General features: G+C 45.6%; 1 protein-coding gene across 3 annotated transcripts in view; it reads right to left on the reverse strand.

Annotated features, from left to right (window-relative positions):
• The window catches only part of LOC138285848 (uncharacterized), a 322,964-nt gene that overhangs the window by 235,061 nt on the left and 63,957 nt on the right, over positions 1-23,946 (reverse strand). The window contains exon 1 of one of the 3 annotated variants that reach the window (XM_069226298.1): positions 5,653-5,860. The exons of the other annotated variants lie outside the window; for them this stretch is intronic. Within the exon in view, the coding sequence (XP_069082399.1) occupies positions 5,653-5,677 (25 nt within the window). The 5' untranslated portion in view covers positions 5,678-5,860. Of the gene's footprint in view, positions 1-5,652; positions 5,861-23,946 lie in introns of those variants that run through there. 3 annotated transcript variants of the gene reach the window in all.

The following is a 23,946-nucleotide window of genomic DNA, read 5'->3' on the forward strand; positions in this document are numbered from 1 at the left end:
TTCAAATTGTCACTAACAGGCTAGTGACCAATTTTACCAATTCACATTGGCTTACTGGAACACCCTTATAATTCCCTAGTATATGGTACTTAGGTACCCAGGGTATTGGGGTTCCAGGAGATCCCTATGGGCTGCAGCATTTCTTTTGTCACCCATAGGGAGCTCTGACAATTCTTACACAGGCCTGCCACTGCAGCCTGAGTGAAATAACGTCCACGTTATTTCACAGCCATTTTACACTGCACTTAAGTAACTTATAAGTCACCTATATGTCTAACCTTTACCTGGTAAAGGTTAGGTGCAAAGTTTCTTAGTGTGAGGGCACCCTGGCACTAGCCAAGGTGCCCCCACATTGTTCAGGGCCAATTCCCCGGACTTTGTGAGTGCGGGGACACCATTACATGCGTGCACTACATATAGGTCACTACCTATATGTAGCTTCACAATGGTAACTCCGAATATGGCCATGTAACATGTCTATGATCATGGAATTGCCCCCTCTATGCCATCCTGACATAGTTGGCACAATCCCATGATCCCAGTGGTCTGTAGCACAGACCCTGGTACTGCCAAACTGCCTTTCCTGGGGTTTCACTGCAGCTGCTGCTGCTGCCAAACCCTCAGACAGGTTTCTGCCCTCCTGGGGTCAAGCCAGGCTTGTCCCAGGATGGCAGAACAAAGGACTTCCTCTGAGAGAGGGTGTTACACCCTCTCCCTTTGGAAAATGGTGTGAAGGCAGGGGAGGAGTAGCCTCCCCCAGCCTCTGGAAATGCTTTCTTGGGCACAGATGTGCCCAATTCTGCATAAGCCAGTCTACACTGGTTCAAGGGACCCCTTAGCCCTGCTCTGGCACGAAACTGGACAAAGGAAAGGGGAGTGACCACTCCCCTGACCTGCACCTCCCCTGGGAGGTGTCCAGAGCTCCTCCAGTGTGCTCCAGACCTCTGCCATCTTGGAAACAGAGGTGCTGCTGGCACACTGGACTGCTCTGAGTGGCCACTGCCACCAGGTGACGTCAGAGACTCCTTCTGATAGGCTCCTTCAGGTGTTGCTAGCCTATCCTCTCTCCTAAGTAGCCAAACCCTCTTTTCTGGCTATTTAGGGTCTCTGTCTCTGGGGAAACTTTAGATAACGAATGCAAGAGCTCATCAGAGTTCCTCTGCATCTCTCTCTTCACCATCTGCCAAGGAATCGACTGCTGACCGCGCTGGAAGCCTGCAAAACTGCAACAAAGTAGCTAAGACGACTACTGCAACTCTGTAACGCTGATCCTGCCGCATTCTCGACTGTTTTCCTGGTGGTGCATGCTGTGGGGGTAGTCTGCCTCCTCTCTGCACTAGAAGCTCTGAAGAAATCTCCCGTGGGTCGACGGAATCTTCCCCCTGCAACCGCAGGCACCAAAAAGCTGCATTACCTGTCCCTTGGGTCTCCTCTCAGCACGACGAGCGAGGTCCCTCGAATCCAGCAACTCTGTCCAAGTGACTACCACAGTCCAGTGACTCTTCAGTCCAAGTTTGGTGGAGGTAAGTCCTTGCCTCCCCACGCCAGACTGCATTGCTGGGAACTGTGACTTTTGCAGCTAGTCCGGCCCCTGTGCACTTCCGGCGGAAATCCTTTGTGCACAGCCAAGCCGGGGTCCACGGCACTCTAACCTGCATTGCACGACTTTCTAAGTTGGTCTCCGGCGACGTGGGACTCCTTTGTGTAATTTCGGGTGAGCACCGTTTCACGCATCCTCGTAGTGCCTGTTTCTGGCACTTCTCCGGGTGCTACCTGCTGCTGAGAGGGCTCCTTGTCTTGCTCGACGTCCCCTCTCTCTCCTGACGCAAATTGCGACATCCTGGCCCCTCCTGGGCCATAGCAGCATCCAAAAACGCTTACCGCATGATTTGCAACTAGCAAGGCTTGTTGGCGGTCTTTCGGCGGGAAAACACTTCTGCACGACTCTCCACGGCGAGAGGGATCCGTCCTCTAAAGGGGAAGTCTCTAGCCCTTTTTGTTCCTGCAGAAACCTCAGCTTCTTCTGTCCAGTAGAAGCTTCTTTGCACCCACAGCTGGCATTTCCTGGGCATATGCCCATCTCCGACTTGCTTGTGACTTTTGGACTTGGTCCCCTTGTTCCACAGGTACCCTAGATTGGAAATCCATCATTGTTGCATTGTTGGTCTGTGTCTTTCCTGCATTATTCCCCTATCACGACTTCTTTGTCCTTTGGGGAACTTTAGTGCACTTTGCACTCACTTTTCAGGGTCTTGGGGAGGGTTATTTTTCTAACTCTCACTATTTTCTAATAGTCCCAGCGACCCTCTACAAGGTCACATAGGTTTGGGGTCCATTCGTGGTTCGCATTCCACTTTTGGAGTATATGGTTTGTGTTGCCCCTATCCCTATGTGTCCCCATTGCATCCTATTGTAACTTTACATTGTTTGCACTGTTTTCTAAGACTATACTGCATATTTTTGGTATTGTGTACATATATCTTGTGTATATTTCCTATCCTCTCACTGAGGGTACACTCTAAGATACTTTGGCATATTGTCATAAAAATAAAGTACCTTTATTTTTAGTATAACTGTGTATTGTGTTTTCTTATGATATTGTGCAAGTGACACTTGTGGTACTGTAGTAGCTTCACACGTCTCCTAGTTCAGCCTAAGCTGCTCTGCTAAGCTACTATTATCTATCAGCCTATGCTGCTAGACACCCTATACACTAATAAGGGATAACTGGGCCTAGTGCAAGGTGCAAGTACCCCTTGGTACTCACTACAAGCCAGTCCAGCCTCTTACATATGGTTTGTATGAGGTAGTGTGAATTGAAATAGGTTTGAACTAAGAAGATATTTATTTGTCATTTGTATGGGTTGGTCTGCTGAAAGACTTTTCATTTTTCTTTCGATTGGAGGGGGTGGGTAAATTTTCTGTCGCCTGCCTGACTATAGTGTTATTTTGTATACAAGTTACAACTCAGGTTGGAATTTTATGATGCGATATTGTGCGTGTTAGGGTGTGATACGTTTATCTAAGTTTATCTGCATGTTTGTAAAGTGTATGCTTGTGTGATAGTTGACAGTGCTGTCGATTTCGAGGCGCTCTATCAACAAGCAGAAGTTGAGCTTCACATCTAATTTCCTGCTGAATATTGTGAAAAAAAGTGTAGGTGTCATTTTGCCAATACTGAATAACGCTGTAGCCACCCAGGAACTGAACAATGCAATTTTTTTAGACCAACTTGCGTTTAATCAAGCCCTGCCCTCTTTTCTCACTCGGACATAACATCTGTGTCAAACACGAGATGATGCAAAGATTGGGTATTTGAGTTGTTCTTACCACCCTTATCAGAGACTTAAAGCTTAGAGTGATTTTGTGCAGCGATTAAATCATGCAAAATAGACAATTCTCATAATGCTGCCGCATTTCTAAAAGGTTGCAAAGTAAGCACAAAATTCCGTTTGCTACTCATTTAACCATCATAGTAATCATGCTAAAGTAAGATAACAATTTGTGTGTCGGATACCAACCCCATCAGCACGCAGTCAGGGTCCGATTGTTAAACTTGTATCTCTACTTAAATTTCATGAACATGTCCAAAACACAAATATACTATTTTCCTTTATCTTTTTCATTTGATTTCGTTATAGACTGTATACGTTACATCAATCTTTAATCTGGCTTTGAGTGCACATACTTCAAACTGACTCATACATGCTTCATGCCACAATCTCACGTAGTGTGTAGTCCTCAGGTTGAGTCCAAGGACACTCGGGGTCGCCTCCTGTCGTTAAAGGAGGCACATGTAACACCGGCTGGGGTATCACGTGCCTTAGACTAACATGATGAGGATTATACATTAAGGAGGGACAGGTTGGACGAAGTGCTGGGTACGTCTAAGGGGGAGGGGCCAGATGACTGGCAATGAAGGCCCAGGATGGAGTTTCCCGTCTGGGTCTGGTCTCTCCACGAGTGCTCATCACCAATTGTGCGTCGCTAGTTCAGTCTATAGTTAGAAAGTGGACAGGCTAATTCTCTTTGCCTTGTTAGAGTTCTGTCGTTGATATATAGCCTCAAAGACCATGAGTGTGATAGGTCGACCCTGAATGAGTCTTTTTAGGTCGAGCATAGCAGCGCTACCGACGTGTTGTTATGTATCTGGGCTTTGAACCACGCCCACTGCACGCCCATCACTATTACTTGGTCATGGCTTGCCTTCAACAATCCTTTGCTTTCGGTGGTAACTGCTTTAGATTTGTCCCTCCTTGGGGCGGTTTAGTTACCGCATTACACATCGCCCATGTTACGTGGCTAATTGCACTTTTGCAGATACGTTTGAGTGCGAGCGAACTTCTTTTTCCTTTTGTGTGCTGCTTCACGCTGATGCTGTGGCACTTTGAATTGGCACGCTTATGTGAAACTGTATTACTTTTCATTTTAAATTTGTGTGGCTAGAAAAGTCAGGTTAGGAGTCTACAACGCTAATAAGCTCTAACTCGAGCAAATGCAAGATCCGGTGCATTGCAAATGCTTGTTTCCAGCTTATGTCCATGTCCCAAAAAATCATCCCATGTGGCCAGTAGCAGTGTGGTACCCACGCTACTCTGTCCGGTGTTTCCATGAGGAAGTCCTGCACACATCATCTTCTGTCGCTCGTTTCTTATCCTTTGATTCTCTATTCCTATTGCTGATTCTTAGAGGGCCAGATTCCTCCTGAATTCTCTTCCCTCTGGTGCAGTGCTTAATTTGTGCTTATTGTTTCCAGTGCAGAGCACTTATTTTTGAGGGCAGGCACTTATTTTTCTGCCTCAAGCATTTACTGTAAGCAAAAGACACATATGGGAAAGATGGAGGAAGAGAAAAACGAAAAAAGCGTCACAATGGGAGAAAGCAGAAAGCTGCAAGAGCGAGATGAGGGGGCAGGGAGTGGCTTTATATGGATTGAAGAGCCCTGAGATGGCTTCAGGATTACGCTGCCTCAGTATTCTGTGTTCGCACAGTTAATTGCAGCAGCTGCGTGTTTAAGACAAGGGCTTTGGGCACTGGCACGTTTTTATTACAAATTAAGCACTGTACTAAAGCACATATTTACAGCCTAATTTGTGTTTCCCTTGCACCACGCAACGTGGTGCAAGAGCGACACAAACATTAAGGGAGATTTATGAAGCCACACAAGCAGTGGTGGCTGGTGACTGAAAGCAGTGGTTGGGCACAAATACAAGACGGAATTGCACCTTGTGAGAGAGCCTCACTACCCACGTATTTCCATTCACCTACTCAGGTGACCTACCCATTTACTCATCCACATTGTCATCCACTGCCATTCACACAACTCTTATACACAGACACCCACATTTTCTCAGTCACTCTGTGCCCTGCAAACACATTCAAAGAAACACACATTGCCTCACCCATCCAGTGTCCAGCAGTTTCAGTGATAAAAGGTACACGTTTATTTGAGCTGCAGATTACATGTTTAATATGACATATCACGTCATTAGTCTGCAGAAGAAATAAAAAAATAACTAGCCATGATAAATTACTGGAACCATTACTGCCTTTGAGAGACAAAATCACCTACAGAGGCATTGAAAGGAGAGGACAGCTGAGAGAACAGATTTTTTTCTTATTGTCTGTAAAAAAGATAGAGCTCCAACTTACTTGTGTGCAGGGTTGTCTTTGGCATATTTATGACTTGAGGTCTTCAGGTCACACTCCTGTCTCCCGAGAGCCCTAGATGGAGTTATTTATTGTATTTATTCCATTTCTCTGCCACAGACTGCTTGTAATGCAGGAAAAGGGGATTTTCTTTGCACACTGCCACATTCTTTTAATAAAATGTGACCTCTGGTATGTAGACCCTTCTGATCACACCCCACCATTTGAGTAAATAGGAAAGGGTGGATAATAATATCGAGTGACATGAAGTTTTCAGAAACCCGGCTGAACAAAAAACGCTCCAGGCCGTTTACTATCAGGGCTTCTGGTGGAGGAGATAAGCCAGGGCCGTCACTATGTTCTGAGAAAATGTAAGGGATTTGCGTGGGCAAGCACTGTCAGCCCTACTGTGCAGCTTCCAGCCACATACTGATGCAGGCGCAGTGGGGCTTTTCAAAGTGCACAACTTTCACTCGGAAAATGTTGTGCAGAAAATGTTTTACTTTCATCATGTAATTAAATATATGCTTTATTGGAGAGGCCAGAAAAGGCTAGGGGCGCAGCCCCTTAGCCCTTGAACACCAGCCGCCACTGCACACAAGGTAAACTGGTATGGCCATACTTGGCTTCATAAATCTCAAGTAACATGATAAAGCAAAAATTACTCTGCGCCAGGGAGGCATTTCCAAGGGTGTTGCTTGGGTGTTCCCACTCCAAATGGATTTTGAAGCTTTCCCATATTTACAAGAACTTGGCACCTCGGAATGCACCAGAAAGGTACACCTCCCTTGGAGAGGCGTAACAAGGAGAGCTATCTTTAGTTCTCCTCTTTTTTTCTCTTTCCATGTGTGCTGTGCTCTGCAGCACACATAGAAGGAGGCAAAAGCCTCTCGGGATTGTTTTTTGCAGGAAGGTGTCTCTTCCTGCACAAAAACAATCCTGTATGGGTGCCTGCGTTGGCGCAAGGCAGCCAAAACGGCACCAGCACAGGGCGAAAGGATAGGAATGCATCATTTGGATAAATAGCGCACATTCCGTTCTTTCTGTGTGGGGCAGGGCAGGGCTGCAAGGTAACAACATGCTGCACTTCGCGACAAAGTCCATACATTTGGGCCTCATTGACAGTGCTCTCAGAAAAAGTTGTAATTTATACGAGTGACTTACATGACAGATGCGATTCAGAAAGTCAGGCGTGTCAAAATAACTCATGCAAAACCTGACATCTTTAAGTTAACCATAATTAACTGAGGAGAAAGTACTGTTCTGTTTTCGCAGGCCTGAACTATGGGCAGTGCGAATGTGTGGGATTTGAAAGGGGGTAACAATGAGAAAAGGGGATGTTTGAGCACTGGTCAGCAACAATGAACATGCATTGTGCGACAGCCCACAAAGTTTAGACCTTGGAACTGTTCACATATGTTTTGAAATGCACATTTGTTGTGATTGGGTAGCAAGCCTATCTTACTGCGATTATAAGGAATTGTAGCTTTACTGTGTGGCCTGTGCCTTGGACTACTCTGTAACTCCAGCGAGCGATGGTACAGTGGGTGAACTGTAACCTTACGCGGTGCTAGACGGGGAACCAAAAGCTGCCCCTGCAAAAATGTTCAAACCAGACCACTCCCGTCCTCCTCTCTCATTTCCCTCTTCTCTCTGTTTTTTCTCTCTCGTCTAAAGCACCCTTGGTACAGAGTGGAGAGGGGTTGGGGTTGGGGGTGGGGGCAGAAAGTGGCAGAAGCGCCAGCAGCAGCCCTATTTTAAAAAACAGCCTCTCATGGCTGTGCCCAACTGAATAAACGGGCAGTCCGAGTTTATTATTCGCTTTTTCAGCACATTCTTCGGGATGCTTTTCTTCCTGGTGACCGTCTCCTTGGTCAACAAGCCGAACAATGGAGACGTGTACAAGACTGGAACTCTGATAGTCAGTAATGATGCTTTTTTCCTGACATCCCCCCACCATGGTTTTGAGTTTCCTGTGACATGATCAGAATACATGACAACCAACTACTTCCATAGGGAACACTGCTCACCTATGCACATTCCAACCATACATGAAACACAAGTGTAGCCCTCTTGTGTGCACCTTCCATGACAAATGACATCTATTGCCAGTGTCCAGTTCTCCACAATGTGATCAGAGAACCTCTCTCATCTCATTCACTTACCAGTCATCATTCATATGAACGTTGGATGTGTGTAAACATGACGGTCTGGTCACAACCTACATTTTATAGCACTTAAGGTAGTGCTCATTCAATACTACTCACATACCACAAATTGCTATACACAAATCTACATGCAGAGATCTCTGCTTCTCCTATCTTTCTGTGCAGTGGTCTCTTCCATCTCTGAAAACATAACCCTACAATTTAGATGTAAATGTGGACGGGACAAGGACACTGGCTGGAAAATGAGGAATATCTATGACAAAATGCGATGTGAGAAAAAGGCGATTAGAGGGGGGTAGTCAGGAATTTAGGAAGGGATATCCTAATACAAACACCCACCCACAAAGGAGTAATATCACTGCTATTCACAAACTAGGCATTTAAAGCTGTTAGAGGCCAAAAGGACACAAAAAGTAGTAAATGTACTCCCACCTATCCTTGGATTAACTCAAGCACCACAAATGAAGGTACACAACTCGCTTCCATACAAAATAATGGAGCCATGGAAATAAAAGAACACCACACAGGAAAAAACAGTATTTTGACTTTTTATGTTAAACACATACATATATTTGTTTTTAGTGTGAAAGAGTTAGCTTAAAAAGAATATTTATTTTATAGTTTTTAAAAATTGCTAAATAACTTATTTTGAAAAAAATAATAAAATGACACTTTCAAACGTTTATGAAAACATTAAAGGCAGGAGGGGCCGAAGAAGTAACAGTAGAGGTTGTGAATTTGGCGCATTCGTGCGCTATCTGCTGAGATTGTCTGTCCTCAAGAGGACCAATTGCTTCAGAAAGGGCCCTATATATGGATGCATCAAAGAATTCCTCCTCCTCATTAAAATCCATATTTCACTTAAGAGGATCAAATGTGGGGAAAAATAAAAATAATAGAATATTCAGAGCAGTATGAAAGGAATAATATAAAGCTGGGCATCGGATTATAAATTGAAGAGTGTTATACACTAAAAGTAAGAGAAAGGCTAAAGCCAGGGACACTACACCCCAGTGCACAGTATAATCTAGAGAGGTAAAATAGCAATATTCATTGCTTGCCTGGGAGTGTGTCCCATGAAAAAGGCAATAAACCCAAAGGGTTAAATTCAATCAATAGATACAGAACCCAGTGAAGCAACGGGGCGTCGAATCTTTTTCCAATAATAATAATAATAATATTACAGACCCTAAATGGAAGGGCGTCCCTCTCCAGGCAGGAACAGAAACTAACTAACGAACTAACGCGCTGAGGGGAAAAAAACCTTGCTTCGCGCTGCGGTAAAGTGAAATGTGCGTCTCCCTCAGCGCGTCCGTTGCCAAGGAAAACCTTCCCAATGAGTGCCCTCTGGCGGTCGTCGAGAAGTTCCCAAACAGTGCACAATAAGAAAACACTCACAAATGGGTGGAAAACGCTCCTGCGAGTGAGTAAAATAAGTATATATCTGATAACTATGGAAACAACACTGTAAAAGGCAATAAGAATTTCAATAACGACAGACGAAGAAAAATGGTGACTTAATTCGGCTGCGAGCAGCGAAGAAAGAAGAAGAGGAGATATCAAGAAAGGACTGCATTATGGACTGCCTGTTCCGGATTGGTTTAAATACCTGTTTTTATTCGTTGAGACTGTACTCCATTTTCCCAAGTTCTCATGGGAGTTGTAGTTATTGTTTGTTCTTGGCTGCTGTTCAAAAAAGTGGAGAAAGATAAGCATAATCCTCACCTCCGGTCCTGACATAGAATTTGCTGCCACTCCAAAGATAGAACGTCACAGAACAAACCAAGTGGCTCTGCTGTAAGACTTAACAATGCATGCGCTTACAACACATGCTTTTACCAGGCATTCATTACCATGCAGTGCTTTTACCAAGCATTGACTTTACAACGCGTCCTTGCCAAGCATATGCCTCTACCACTTATGCCTTTGCAAAGCAAATTAAGTATATATAAGGTAAGTGAAATCCCTCTATCTATTTATTTATCTATCTATCTAAATATTACTTTTTTAATTGGGGAACCCCTCAAACCCCCCCATTTTTAACAACCTTTACCATCACATGTCCCTACCTGCCCCTAAACCCTAAAAACACCCTTACCACCCTATACCCTTACCTATTCCTAAATCCTAAAAACACCTTTACCGCCCAGTAACCCTACACACCCCTTAACCCTAAAAACACTTTTATCACCCTTTTCTCCTACCCACCCCTAAACCCTATTACCACCCTTACCACCCTTACCCACCCCTAAACCTTAAAAACACCCTTACTACCCAGTACCCTTATCTACTCCCAAATCTTTAAAAACCCTCACCACCCTATACCCCTTTGCAAAATGCCCTTACCACCCAATACCTCTACCCTTTCCTGAAGCCTAAAACACCCTTACCACCCAATACCCCTACCCAACCCAAAACCCTAAAAAACACCCGTAGCACTCAATTACCTTACTCACCCCAAAATCCTTAAAACACCCCTACACTCCAATACCCTTATCCGCCCCTATAACCTAAAACACCCTTACCACCCTATACCCTTCCCCAACCCTAAACCCTAAAAACACCCTTACCACCCATAAACCTTACGTACCCCGAACCCTAAAAACACCCTTCCAATCCAATACCCATACCTACCACTAAACCTTAAAAAAGCCCTTACAACCCACTACCCCTACCCACCCCTAAAGCCTAAAACACCCTTGCCACTTAACAGCCCTACCTACCCCTAAACACTACCACCCTATAACCCTAGCCACCCCTAAACCCTAAAATGACCCTTAGCACCCAATGCCCTTACCCACCCCTTCAGCAACTCCTGACCTGCTTTTTGGTTGGGAGAAGCTCCCTGCGCCGCACAGCTCGACCGTTGAGCCAACTGGATGAAGAACAGTCGACTAAAACTTAACTCAGATAAGACGGAGGTCCTCATCTTTGGCCCCACCCTCTCCGCTTGGGACACCTCCTGGTGGCCGCTCTCACTGGGAGCCGCACCAACGCCCACCAACCACACCTGCAGCCTAGGTTTCATCCTTGACTCATTGCTCTCCATGACCCAGTAAGTCAACGCCGTTTTGTCCTCCTGCTTCAACACCCTTCACATGCTCCGCAAAATCTACAGGTGGATCCCCATCGAAACCAGAAGGACGGTTACCCAGGCCCTTGTCAGCAGCAGACTGGACTATGACAACGCCCTGTACGCGGGAGCCACAGCAGCTCTCCAGAAAAGACTGCAACGAATACAGAACGCCTCCGCACGCATCATCCTCAACATCCCCTGCCGCGGCCACATCACAGCCCACCTGAGAAACCTACACTGGCTTTCCATCAACAAAAGGATCACATTCAAACTCCTAAACCACGCCCACAAAGCACTCCACAACGCCAGACCAGCATACCTCAACAATCGTCTCTCCTTCTGCACCCCAAACCGTCATCTCCGCTCCACCGATCACACCCTCGCCACCATCCCTCGCATCCACATGATAACATCCGACGGCAGATCTTTCTCCTACCGCGTGGCCAAGAACTGGAACATCCTTCCCATCCATCTACGACAGGCCAAGGACCTACTGACCTTCAGGAGACTCCTCAAGACCTGGCTGTTCGAGCAATAGCAGCTCCCCCCCCCCCCTTCAAAAGTGCCTTGAGACCCTCACGGGTGAGTAGTGCGCTGTACAAATACTATGATTGATTGATTGACCCTAAAAAACCCTTACCATCCAATACTTTTACTTACCCTTAAACCCTAAAAAACATGCTCACTACCCAATACCCCTACACACACACACAAATAGATATATATGTAAAACAAACAACATACTTACCTTATATAGACTTTCCTTGCGATGTAACGGCATGCGATGTAAAGGCAAGCATTGTAAATGCATTGCATGGTAATTAATGAGTAGTAAAGGCATCATGTTTTCATGCCCTTGTTGTAAAGGCTGTTCTCCACTGGCTCCACAGGCCTGAGGAGCCACACATGCATGGCTAGGTTGGCACAATGTGCAGGCAATGCCGAGCCAGAAGTTCTCTAAGCAGCCCATTGACACCGAAGCCACAGTCACCAGATACTTCACAGTCTCATCCACACCAAGCTAACAGAAGAGCAACATTCCACTTACAAGACTCAAAATGTTCACTATTCCTCAAATCCCAGGTCATCAGTAGTTTGCAGTCTGGATGTCTGTTAGTGACTTCAAGCAAGGCTTCAGGGCAGTAGAAATTGCAAAGGACCTGATTAGGAGTTCGGCAGACGGGAAGACCCGTCCGCTGAACTTCTGACGGGGCAGTTGCCGCCACAGTGGCTACCTCCCCACCGGAACCATTAAGACTTTCCCGCTAGGATGAATGGGGGAAACCAAGGTTTCCACCAGTCAGCCTAGCGGGAAAGTGGCAGCAGCATTTTTTCCAGATTGTAATCGAGCCGGCGGCAATGCAGTTGCCTGCATGGTGAACATTGCGAGGGTGGTAGGCAGGGGGACCCCTACACTGCCCATGCCAAGTGCATGGGCAGTGCAGGGGCCCCTCTGTGCCCCCCCATCCACCTGCACCTGTTCTCCACCAGCCTTTTCATGCCAGTAAAACTGCAATGAAAAGGCTAGCGGAGAACCAGGTTGTAATCAGCAGGGAGGCGCTGCATGCAGAGCTGCCCTGGCTGATTCCAACCTCCGCCACCGTCAGCCCATCGGGATCACTGATCCCGGTGGAGATGGCGGTACTCTGGCGGTCTGACCACCAGGGTCTTAATGTGACAGCCAGACTGCCACAACAGCGCCAGCCTCGTAATGAGGCCCAAAGTCTTCAGTTGTCACATTGGCTGATCCCAACATTACTGGCCCTCGTCAGTGATATAATGCAACCTAAGAAGGAACAAAGAATGTCCCACAAAACAGGTGGATTTTCAAAGGACAATCCCATCCTCATTGTAAGCATATGATCACTCCAAGTTGAAGTAAAAGTCAAAATCTTTATTAAACACACAACACCACAGGGAGGACAAAATTTGTCTGTGAGCTTATTACAGAGTTCAGGGCTGTCCCCAGTTCTGCTAAAACATGAATTGAACTTCAAGCATGACAAGTTGGTAGGGGTCATGATGGCTCTGAAAACAAGTTTACCCAGCATATTCCAACGTACAATGGGCTGAAGCAGCAGTGTGGTTTAGTCCCCCTGCTAAATTCTCTGTAAGTGGCACATTTACCAGGGTGTATTTCTGAAGACTGTACCGATCCCTTAAAGTGTGCTGAGTTTACTAATGTTACATTAGTAATGTACTTGGACCACGTGAGTAGAAACAAATGAAAATGGATGCACGTACGAGAGAAAATTACTTGAAAATATCTCGAAAAGCGACATAGTGGTTTTCTCCAAACAAACATATAGTGGTAATTAAATAATAAAAAATGAATGTTGTTTAAAAGTAAAATTATCTGAACATTTATTTTTATTTCAGCTAATTTGTTTGGGGCGGCACGAGAGAAAAAAATGGGCTCCGGAATGGTTATTAGCAACAGTAGACTTAAGACTCTAACTTGAATTGACAGATTGAAAAATTAAAGGTTTTGCACAATTTCTTCATACCTAGTATAAGTAATCGCAGGCTCCTGTTAATTCATAGTACTCTCTTATTTATCATAAAGGTATGGCAAATGACCAAGGAAAGACTTTCGATTTGTTCTTCACAGTGGTAGCAAAATAGTTTGGTAACATCTACAAAAAAGTGCCTTTCCAACACGAACAATCATTTTAAAAAAATGACTGGCAGGGCTGGACATCATAAGTAAGATGTATTTATGTTAACTTTACAACTAAAGGTTTACCTCTTGAATCGTTATAGGTGCATAGTAGGATATAATATATGTAGGTTGCACATCTGAAGTCTGACGTTGTGGACCACTGGATATGTTCTCTTATCTGTCCACAATTAACTGTAGAAAGTGCTTGAAAATAATTTTATTAAAACATTGATGTCACATAGTACCTGAGGAATAGAGCATATGGGTCTAATATGTATTCTTTCTTTATTTGTTTTACACTGTTTCAAGTTTGTGCATCATTTGAATCTGTTTGAAAATATTTCCCTGCAAAAAATCTTTTCTTGAGTGGCTTCTGTAAAAGCTGATGCAAAATGAAATAAATTTATATAATTTGTGTATTCAATACGAATCTGCACAGACAGACATCGCCCCAGTTTAGCTCAATAGATTAATGGAATCCTACACCAGCTTTTCCACTACCTCAAGACCATTGTATAGCACCAGCCACTCCTGGGCTCAGGAGGTAACACATGACTTCATGATAGGAAACTTTAAACAAGCATTTGCAATGCAACGGGTCTCGCATTTGGTCGAGATAGAGCTATTAGATTGTAAAGACCTAACCGGACCTTTCTTGCAACATAAATTGAAAACTAAAAGTAAAACAGTTTCACATAAGCGAGCCGATTCACAGCGCCACGGCCACCATGAGCATCAGTGTGAAAAGACACACAAAAGGAAAAAGAAGTTTGCTTGCAGTCAAACTTATCGGCAAAAGTGCAATTAGCCTTGTAACAGGATCGATAGCCAAGGCGGTAACAAAACCTCCCCAAGAAGGGACAAACGTAAGCCATTTACAAATGTCATCGAAGGATTTTTGAAGGGCAAGCCCACCAACGAGTGGGCGTGATGGGCGTGATGTGGGTGTTGTTGGAAAGCCCAGATACATACCAACACGTTGGAAAAGCAGCGCGCTCAACCTAAAAATGGCCACGGGTAGATCCACAATTGACCCTGGTTATTTTTATTCACAACAACAAAGAACGCAATTATGAAGGAGCACTGAACAGAGAGAGATTACAAACAAGCAGCTAGCTACGAGTTGTGGGGTTGTTTTGCTAGTATATTTGCTTAGAGGGTTATAGGCATTTTATAAAGTTGTGTTTTTTTAATGCTGTAGATTGTGTTTTATATAATCATGAAATAAATACTGATACTCCCAATGTATTTCCTTCAATAACACAAAATCATTTTTATGTTATGTTCTGTTATTTGCATTTGTATAGCGCTAGCGACCATTGCTACAGCATGGCAAAACTTTATCTATCGGGGAGCACTTTCAGGTAGATCGGTTGAAAAGAGGATGCTTAGCTTGAAAGTGTTGTTTTGTTGATGTGTAATTGTGTGTGGTTAGTAGAGAATTTGTAAAAATTTTAAAATCTTTTTTAATATGGTATAGGAAAGTACCACCTTGCCTGGCATGTTATCCCCATTTATCACTGTATATATGTTGTTTTAGTTGTATGTGTCACTGGGACCCTGTTCTCCAGGGCCCCAGTGCTCATAAGTGTGCCTGAATGTGTTACCTATGTAGTGACTAACTGTCTCACTGAGGCTCTGCTAATCAGAACCTCAGTGGTTATGCTCTCTCATTTCTTTCAAATTGTCACTAACAGGCTAGTGACCAATTTTACCAATTTACATTGGCTTACTGGAACACCCTTATAATTCCCTAGTATATGGTACTGAGGTACCCAGGGTATTGGGGTTCCAGGAGATCCCTATGGGCTGCAGCATTTCTTTTGCCACCCATAGGGAGCTCTGACAATTCTTACACAGGCCTGCCACTGCAGCCTGAGTGAAATAACGTCCACGTTATTTCACAGCCATTTTACACTGCACTTAAGTAACTTATAAGTCACCTATATGTCTAACCTTTACCTGGTAAAGGTTAGGTGCAAAGTTACTTAGTGTGAGGGCACCCTGGCACTAGCCAAGGTGCCCCCACATTGTTCAGGGCCAATTCCCCGGACTTTGTGAGTGCGGGGACACCATTACATGCATGCACTACATATAGGTCACTACCTATATGTAGCTTCACAATGGTAACTCCGAATATGGCCATGTAACATGTCTATGATCATGGAATTGCCCCCTCTATGCCATCCTGGCATAGTTGGCACAATCCCATGATCCCAGTGGTCTGTAGCACAGACCCTGGTACTGCCAAACTGCCTTTTCTGGGGTTTCACTGCAGCTGCTGCTGCTGCCAACCCCTCAGACAGGTTTCTGCCCTCCTGGGGTCAAGCCAGGCTTGTCCCAGGATGGCAGAACAAAGGACTTCCTCTGAGACAGGGTGTTACACCCTCTCCCTTTGGAAAATGGTGTGAAGGCAGGGGAGGAGTAGCCTCCCCCAGCCTCTGGAAATGCTTTCTTGGGCACAGATGTGCCCAATTCTGCATAAGCCAGTCTACACCGGTTCATGGGACCCCTTAGCCCTGCTCTGGCGCGAAACTGGACAAAGGAAAGGGGAGTGACCACTCCCCTGACCTGCACCTCCCCTGGGAGGTGTCCAGAGCTCCTCCAGTGTGCTCCAGACCTCTGTCATCTTGGAAACAGAGGTGCTGCTGGCACACTGGACTGCTCTGAGTGGCCAGTGCCACCAGGTGACGTCAGAGACTCCTTCTGATAGGCTCCTTCAGGTGTTGCTAGCCTATCCTCTCTCCTAAGTAGCCAAACCCTCTTTTCTGGCTATTTAGGGTCTCTGTCTCTGGGGAAACTTTAGATAACGAATGCAAGAGCTCATCAGAGTTCCTCTGCATCTCTCTCTTCACCTTCTGCCAAGGAATCGACTGCTGACCGCGCTGGAAGCCTGCAAAACTGCAACAAAGTAGCTAAGACGACTACTGCAACTCTGTAACGCTGATCCTGCCGCCTTCTCGACTGTTTTCCTGGTGGTGCATGCTGTGGGGGTAGTCTGCCTCCTCTCTGCACTAGAATCTCCGAAGAAATCTCACGTGGGTCGACGGAATCTTCCCCCTGCAACCGCAGGCACCAAAAAGCTGCATTACCGGTCCCTTGGGTCTCCTCTCAGCACGACGAGCGAGGTCCCTCAAATCCAGCAACTCTGTCCAAGTGACTCCCACAGTCCAGTGACTCTTCAGTCCAAGTTTGGTGGAGGTAAGTCCTTGCCTCCCCACGCCAGACTGCATTGCTGGGAACCGCGACTTTTGCAGCTATTCCGGCCCCTGTGCACTTCCAGCGGAAATCCTTTGTGCACAGCCAAGCCTGGGTCCACGGCACTCTAACCTGCATTGCACGACTTTCTAAGTTGGTCTCCGGCGACGTGGGACTCCTTTGTGTAACTTCGGGTGAGCACTGTTTCACGCATCCTTGTAGTGCCTGTTTCTGGCACTTCTCCGGGTGCTACCTGCTGCTGAGAGGGCTCCTTGTCTTGCTCGACGTCCCCTCTCTCTCCTGACGCAATTTGCAACATCCTGGTCCCTCCTGGGCCATAGCAGCATCCAAAAAAGCTTACTGCTTGATTTGCAGCTAGCAAGGCTTGTTGGCGGTCTTTCGGCGGGAAAACACTTCTGCACGACTCTACACGGCAAGAGGGATCCGTTCTCCAAAGGTGAAGTCTCTAGCCCTTTTCGTTCCTGCAGAAACCTCAGCTTCTTCTGTCCAGTAGAAGCTTCTTTGCACCCACAGCTGGCATTTCCTGGGCATATGCCCATCTCCGACTTGCTTGTGACTTTTGGACTTGGTCCCCTTGTTCCACAGGTACCCTAGATTGGAAATCCATCGTTGTTGCATTGTTGGTTTGTGTCTTTCCTGCATTATTCCCCTATCACAACTTCTTTGTCCTTTGGGGAACTTTAGTGCACTTTGCACTCACTTTTCAGGGTCTTGGGGAGGGTTATTTTTCTAACTCTCACTATTTTCTAATAGTCCCAGCGACCCTCTACAAGGTCACATAGATTTGGGGTCCATTCGTGGTTCGCATTCCACTTTTGGAGTATATGGTTTGTGTTGCCCCTATCCCTATGTGTCCCCATGGCATCCTATTGTAACTATACATTGTTTGCACTGTTTTCTAAGACTATACTGCATATTTTTGGTATTGTGTACATATATCTTGTGTATATTTCCTATCCTCTCACTGAGGGTACACTCTAAAATACTTTGGCATATTGTCATAAAAATAAAGTACCTTTATTTTTAGTATAACTGTGTAATGTGTTTTCTTATGATATTGTGCAAGTGACACTTGTGGTACTGTAGTAGCTTCACACGTCTCCTAGTTCAGCCTAAGCTGCTCTGCTAAGCTACCATTATCTATCAGCCTATGCTGCTAGACACCCTATACACTAATAAGGGATAACTGGGCCTGGTGCAAGGTGCAAGTACCCCTTGGTACTCACTACAAGCCAGTCCAGCCTCTTACATTGGTGGCAGCGGTGGGATAAGTGCTTTGAGACTACTTACCACTCTTGTCATTGTACTTTTCATAAGAGAAAAATATACAAAACAAGTTCAGTGTGTGTACACATAGCTAAAATGTTTTGCATTTCCTCTTTTCACTTTTTTCTAAAGTGCTGAAAAGTACTTCTAAACTTTCAAAAAGTTCTTAAAAGTTTAAAAAGTTTTTTTCTGTCTTTCTAAAAAGTTCAGAAAACTTTTTTCTCTTTTTCTATCACTTTAACTCTCTCTAAAAATGTCTGGCACAGGCCAAAATGTTGACCTGTCTAAGATTGCATATGATCACCTTAGCTGGAAAGGAGCAAGGAGTCTCTGCATAGAGAGAGGTTTGAGTGTAGGGAAGAATCCTTCCTTGGAATTGTTATTTAGCATGCTTAGAGAACAAGATAGGGCTAAAAGTGCCCCATCTGTTGAAAAAGTAGCTAATGGTTCCCAATCTGATCCAGGGACTCCCCCAGGAAAAGGTTCAGGAAAGAAACTTCTTAGCCTGCCCATTACAAGACAGTCTAGCATAGTTGTTACTGAGGTGGAGTCACATCATACAGATGATGTGCTCTCACATTACACTGTCAGCCAAGCTGTTAGGGTGCCCTCTGTAAGGGACAGGTCTCCTTCTGTTCATTCCCATCATACCTCTGTGTCTCGGAATGTCCCTCCCACCAACCCTGATGACAAATTGTTAGAAAGGGAACTCAATAAGTTGAGGGTGGAACAAACCAGACTGAAGCTTAAAAAGCAACAGCTGGATTTGGATAGACAGTCTTTAGAATTAGAGAAGGAAAGACAGAAGTTGGGTTTTGAAACCCATGGTGGCAGCAGCAGTATTCCCCATAGTCATCCTGCAAAAGAGCATGATTCCAGGAATCTGCATAAGATAGTTCCCCCTTATAAGGAGGGGGATGACATTAACAAGTGGTTTGCTGCACTTGAGAGGGCCTGTGTTGTACAGGATGTCCCTCAAAGGCAGTGGGCTGCTATCCTATGGCTATCATTTAGTGGAAAAGGTAGGGATAGGCTCCTTACTGTGAAAGAAAGTGATGCCAATAATTTTACAGTTCTTAAGAATGCACTCCTGGATGGTTATGGCTTAACCACTGAACAATACAGGATAAAGTTCAGAGAGACCAAAAAGGAGTCTTCACAAGACTGGGTTGATTTCATTGACCATTCAGTGAAGGCCTTGGAGGGGTGGTTAAATGGCAGTAAAGTTACTGATTTTGAAAGCCTGTATAACTTGATCCTGAGAGAGCATATTCTTAATAATTGTGTGTCTGATTTGTTGCACCAGTACTTGGTGGGCTCTGATCTGACCTCTCCCCAAGAATTGGGAAAGAAGGCAGACAAATGGGTCAGAACAAGGGTGAACAGAAAAGTTCATACAGGGGGTGACAAAGATGGCAACAAAAAGAAGGATGGTAAGTCTTCTGACAAGGGTGGGGACAAATCTAAAAATGAGTCTTCATCAGGCCCACAAAAACACTCTGGTGGGGGTGGTGGGTCCAAATCCTCCTTTAATCAAAACAAAGAAAAGAAACCATGGTGCTATTTATGTAAAGTAAAAGGCCATTGGACAACAGATCCCAGTTGCCCAAAGAAAAGCACCAAACCTCCTACCACTACAACCCCTACTGCTACACCTAGTGTCCCTACTAATAGCAGTGGTGGTGGGAGCAAACCTACTAATAGCCAATCCAAGGGAGTAGCTGGGCTCACTGTTGGTAACTTAGGTGGGGTTGGTCTGGTTAGGGAGACCACAGAGGCTGTGTTAGTCTCTGAGGGGGCTATTGATTTAGCCACCTTAGTTGCTTGTCCCCTTAATATGGATAAGTACAAGCAGCGACCCCTAATAAATGGTGTTGAGGTTCAGGCCTACAGGGACACTGGAGCCAGTGTGACTATGGTCATAGAGAAACTGGTCCACCCCGAACAACACCTACTTGGTCACCAGTACCAAGTAACCGATGCTCACAACAACACACTTAGCCACCCCATGGCTGTTGTAAATCTCAACTAGGGGGGGGGTTACTGGTCCAAAGAAAGTTGTGGTAGCCACAGATTTACCTGTAGACTGTCTACTAGGAAATTATTTGGAGACATCAGCTTGGTCAGATGTGGAGTTGGAGGCCCATGCAGCAATGCTGGGCATCCCAGGGCATATTTTTGCTTTAACCAGGGCTCAGGCCAAAAAGCAAAAAGGACAGGGAAGCTTGGATCCTGGAACAATGGACCAAGTGCTCCCTAAAGCTAGGGCTAGTAGAAGGAAACCACTTCCTACTATCCCTCCCTCTACAGTGGATTCAACTTCTGAGGAAGAAGAATTCCCTCCCTGTGCAGAACCTACACCAGAGGAGCTTGAAGCAGATACTGCTGAGCTTTTGGGTGAAGGGGGGCCTGCCAGGGAGGGGCTGAGTGTGGCACAGCAAACCTGTCCCACATTAGAGGGTCTAAGACAGCAAGCTGTCAAACAGGCTAATGGGGAAGTCAGTGACTCTCACAGAGTTTACTGGGAGGACAACCTCTTGTACACTGAGGCAAGGGATCCTAAACCTGGAGCTGCCAGGAGATTAGTGATTCCTCAGGAGTACAGAAAGTTCCTCCTAACTCTTGCCCACGACATTCCCCTAGCTGGGCATCTGGGACAAATGAAAACTTGGGACAGGCTTGTTCCCTTGTTTCATTGGCCTAGGATGTCTGAGGACACAAAAGATTTTTGTAAGTCCTGTGAAACCTGTCAAGCCAGTGGCAAGACAGGTGGCACTCCAAAGGCACCCCTTATTCCACTGCCTGTGGTTGGGGTTCCCTTTGAAAGGGTAGGGGTTGACATAGTTGGCCCCCTTGACCCTCCTACTGCTTCAGGCAATAGGTTTATCTTGGTGGTAGTGGACCATGCCACAAGATATCCTGAAGCTATTCCTTTAAGGACCACTACAGCTCCTGCAGTGGCAAAGGCCCTCCTGGGAATATTTTCCAGGGTGGGCTTCCCAAAGGAAGTAGTATCAGACAGGGGAAGCAATTTCATGTCTGCATACTTAAAGGCCATGTGGAAGGAGTGTGGTGTGACTTATAAGTTCACTACACCCTATCATCCACAAACTAATGGACTGGTGGAGAGATTTAACAAAACTCTCAAAGGCATGATTATGGGTCTCCCAGAAAAACTCCGCAGGAGATGGGATATCCTTCTACCATGCCTCCTTTTTGCCTACAGGGAGGTACCCCAGAAAGGAGTGGGCTTCAGCCCCTTTGAACTTCTTTTTGGACACCCTGTTAGGGGTCCACTCACACTTGTCAAGGAGGGTTGGGAACAACCTTTAAAAGCTCCAAAACAAGATATTGTGGATTATGTACTTGGCCTCAGATCAAGGATGGCTGAGTATATGAAAAAGGCCAGCAAAAACCTTCAGGCCAGCCAAGAGCTCCAGAAGCAATGGCATGATCAGAAGGCTGTTTTGGTTCAGTACCAACCAGGGCAGAAAGTGTGGGTCTTGGAGCCTGTGGCCCCAAGAGCACTCCAAGATAAATGGAGTGGACCCCACACAATTGTTGAGAAAAAGGGAGAAGTCACCTATTTAGTTGACTTAGGCACTGCCAGGAGTCCCCTTAGGGTGCTCCATGTCAATCGCCTGAAACCCTACTATGACTGGGCTGATCTCACCCTGCTCATGGCAACTGATGAGGGACAGGAAGAAGACAGTGATTCTCTACCTGATCTCTTCTCTTCCACAGAACAAGATGCTCTTGTGGAAGGTGTAGTTTTGGCTGATTGTCTTACTGCTGAGCAGAAAGACCATTGCATAAATCTCCTAGATCAATTCTCTGAACTCTTCTCTACTGTGCCAGGCACCACTTCTTGGTGTGAGCACACTATAGATACTGGAGACAGCTTGCCTGTCAAAAGTAAGATCTATAGGCAGCCTGACCATGTCAGGGACTGCATAAAGCAAGAGGTCCAGAAAATGTTAGAACTAGGAGTGGTTGAGCACTCTGAAAGTCCATGGGCTTCTCCTGTGGTACTTGTACCAAAACCCCATTCCAAAGATGGAAAGAAGGAAATGCGGTTTTGTGTAGACTACAGAGGTCTCACCCTGGTAACCAAAACTGATGCTCACCCTATACCCAGGGCAGATGAGCTCATAGATACACTGGCATCTGCCAAGTATCTAAGCACTTTTGATTTGACTGCAGGGTATTGGCAGATCAAATTATCAGAAGATGCTAAACCTAAAACTGCATTTTCAACCATTGGAGGACATTACCAGTTCACTGTAATGCCTTTTGGTTTGAAAAATGCACCTGCCACTTTTCAGAGGTTGGTGAACACAGTCCTGCAAGGGCTGGAAGCTTTCAGTGCAGCATATATGGACGATATAGCTGTCTTTAGCTCCAGCTGGGATGATCACCTGGTCCACCTATGGAAAGTTTTGGAGGCCCTGCAAAAGGCAGGCCTCACTATCAAGGCTTCAAAGTGCCAGATAGGGCAGGGTAAGGTGGTTTATCTGGGACACCTTGTTGGTGGGGAACAGATTGCACCACTTCAGGGGAAAATCCAAACAATTATTGATTGGGTTCCCCCTACTACTCAGACTCAGGTGAGAGCCTTCCTAGGCCTCACTGGGTATTACAGGAGGTTCATTAAGAACTATGGCTCCATTGCAGCCCCTCTTAATGACCTCACATCCAAGAAAATGCCTAAAAAGGTATTATGGACAGCAAACTGTCAGAAAGCGTTTGAGGAGCTAAAGCAGGCCATGTGCTCTGCACCTGTCCTGAAAAGCCCTTGTTAGTCTAAAAAATTCTATGTCCAAACTGATGCATCTGAATTAGGAGTAGGGGCAGTCCTATCACAACTTAATTCTGAGGGCCAGGATCAACCTGTTGCTTTTATTAGTAGGAGGTTCACCCCTAGAGAAAAGCGTTGGCTGCCACAGAGAGGGAGGACCTTTGCTGTGGTCTGGGCTCTGAAGAAGTTGAGGCCATAACTGTTTGGCACTCACTTCATTGTTCAGACAGACCACAAACCTCTACTTTGGCTAAATCAAATGAAAGGTGAAAATCCTAAATTGTTTAGTGGTCCATATCCCTACAGGGAATGGACTATACAGTGGAACGTAGACCTGGGAGTAGCCACTCCAATGCAGATGGACTCTCCAGATATTTCCACTTAGACAATGAAGACTCATCAGGTCATGGCTAGTCTTATTGTCCTTCGTTTGGGGGGGGGGGGGTTGTGTAGGAAAGTACCATCTTGCCTGGCATGTTACCCCCATTTTTCACTGTATATATGTTGTTTTAGTTGTATGTGTCACTGGGACCCTGTTCTCCAGGGCCCCAGTGCTAATAAGTGTGCCTGAATGTGTTACCTGTGTAGTGACTAACTGTCTCACTGAGGCTCTGCTAATCAGAACCTCAGTGGTTATGCTCTCTCATTTCTTTCAAATTGTCACTAACAGGCTAGTGACCAATTTTACCAATTTACATTGGCTTACTGGAACACCCTTATAATTCCTTAGTATATGGTACTTAGGTACCCAGGGTATTGGGGTTCCAGGAGATCCCTATGGGCTGCAGAATTTCTTTTGTCACTCATAGGGAGCTCTGACAATTCTTACACAGGCCTGCCACTGCAGCCTGAGTAAAATAACGTCCACGTTATTTCACAGCCATTTTACACTGCACTTAAGTAACTTATAAGTCACCTATATGTCTAACCTTTACCTGGTAAAGGTTAGGTGCAAAGTTACTTAGTGTGAGGGCACCCTGGCACTAGCCAAGGTGCCCCCACATTGTTCAGGGCCAATTCCCCGGACTTTGTGAGTGCGGGGACACCATTACATGCGTGCACTACATATAGGTCACTACCTATATGTAGCTTCACAATGGTAACTCCG

Source organism: Pleurodeles waltl, chromosome 3_1 (genome assembly GCF_031143425.1).
Source record: "Pleurodeles waltl isolate 20211129_DDA chromosome 3_1, aPleWal1.hap1.20221129, whole genome shotgun sequence".
Classification (NCBI taxonomy): domain Eukaryota; kingdom Metazoa; phylum Chordata; class Amphibia; order Caudata; family Salamandridae; genus Pleurodeles; species Pleurodeles waltl.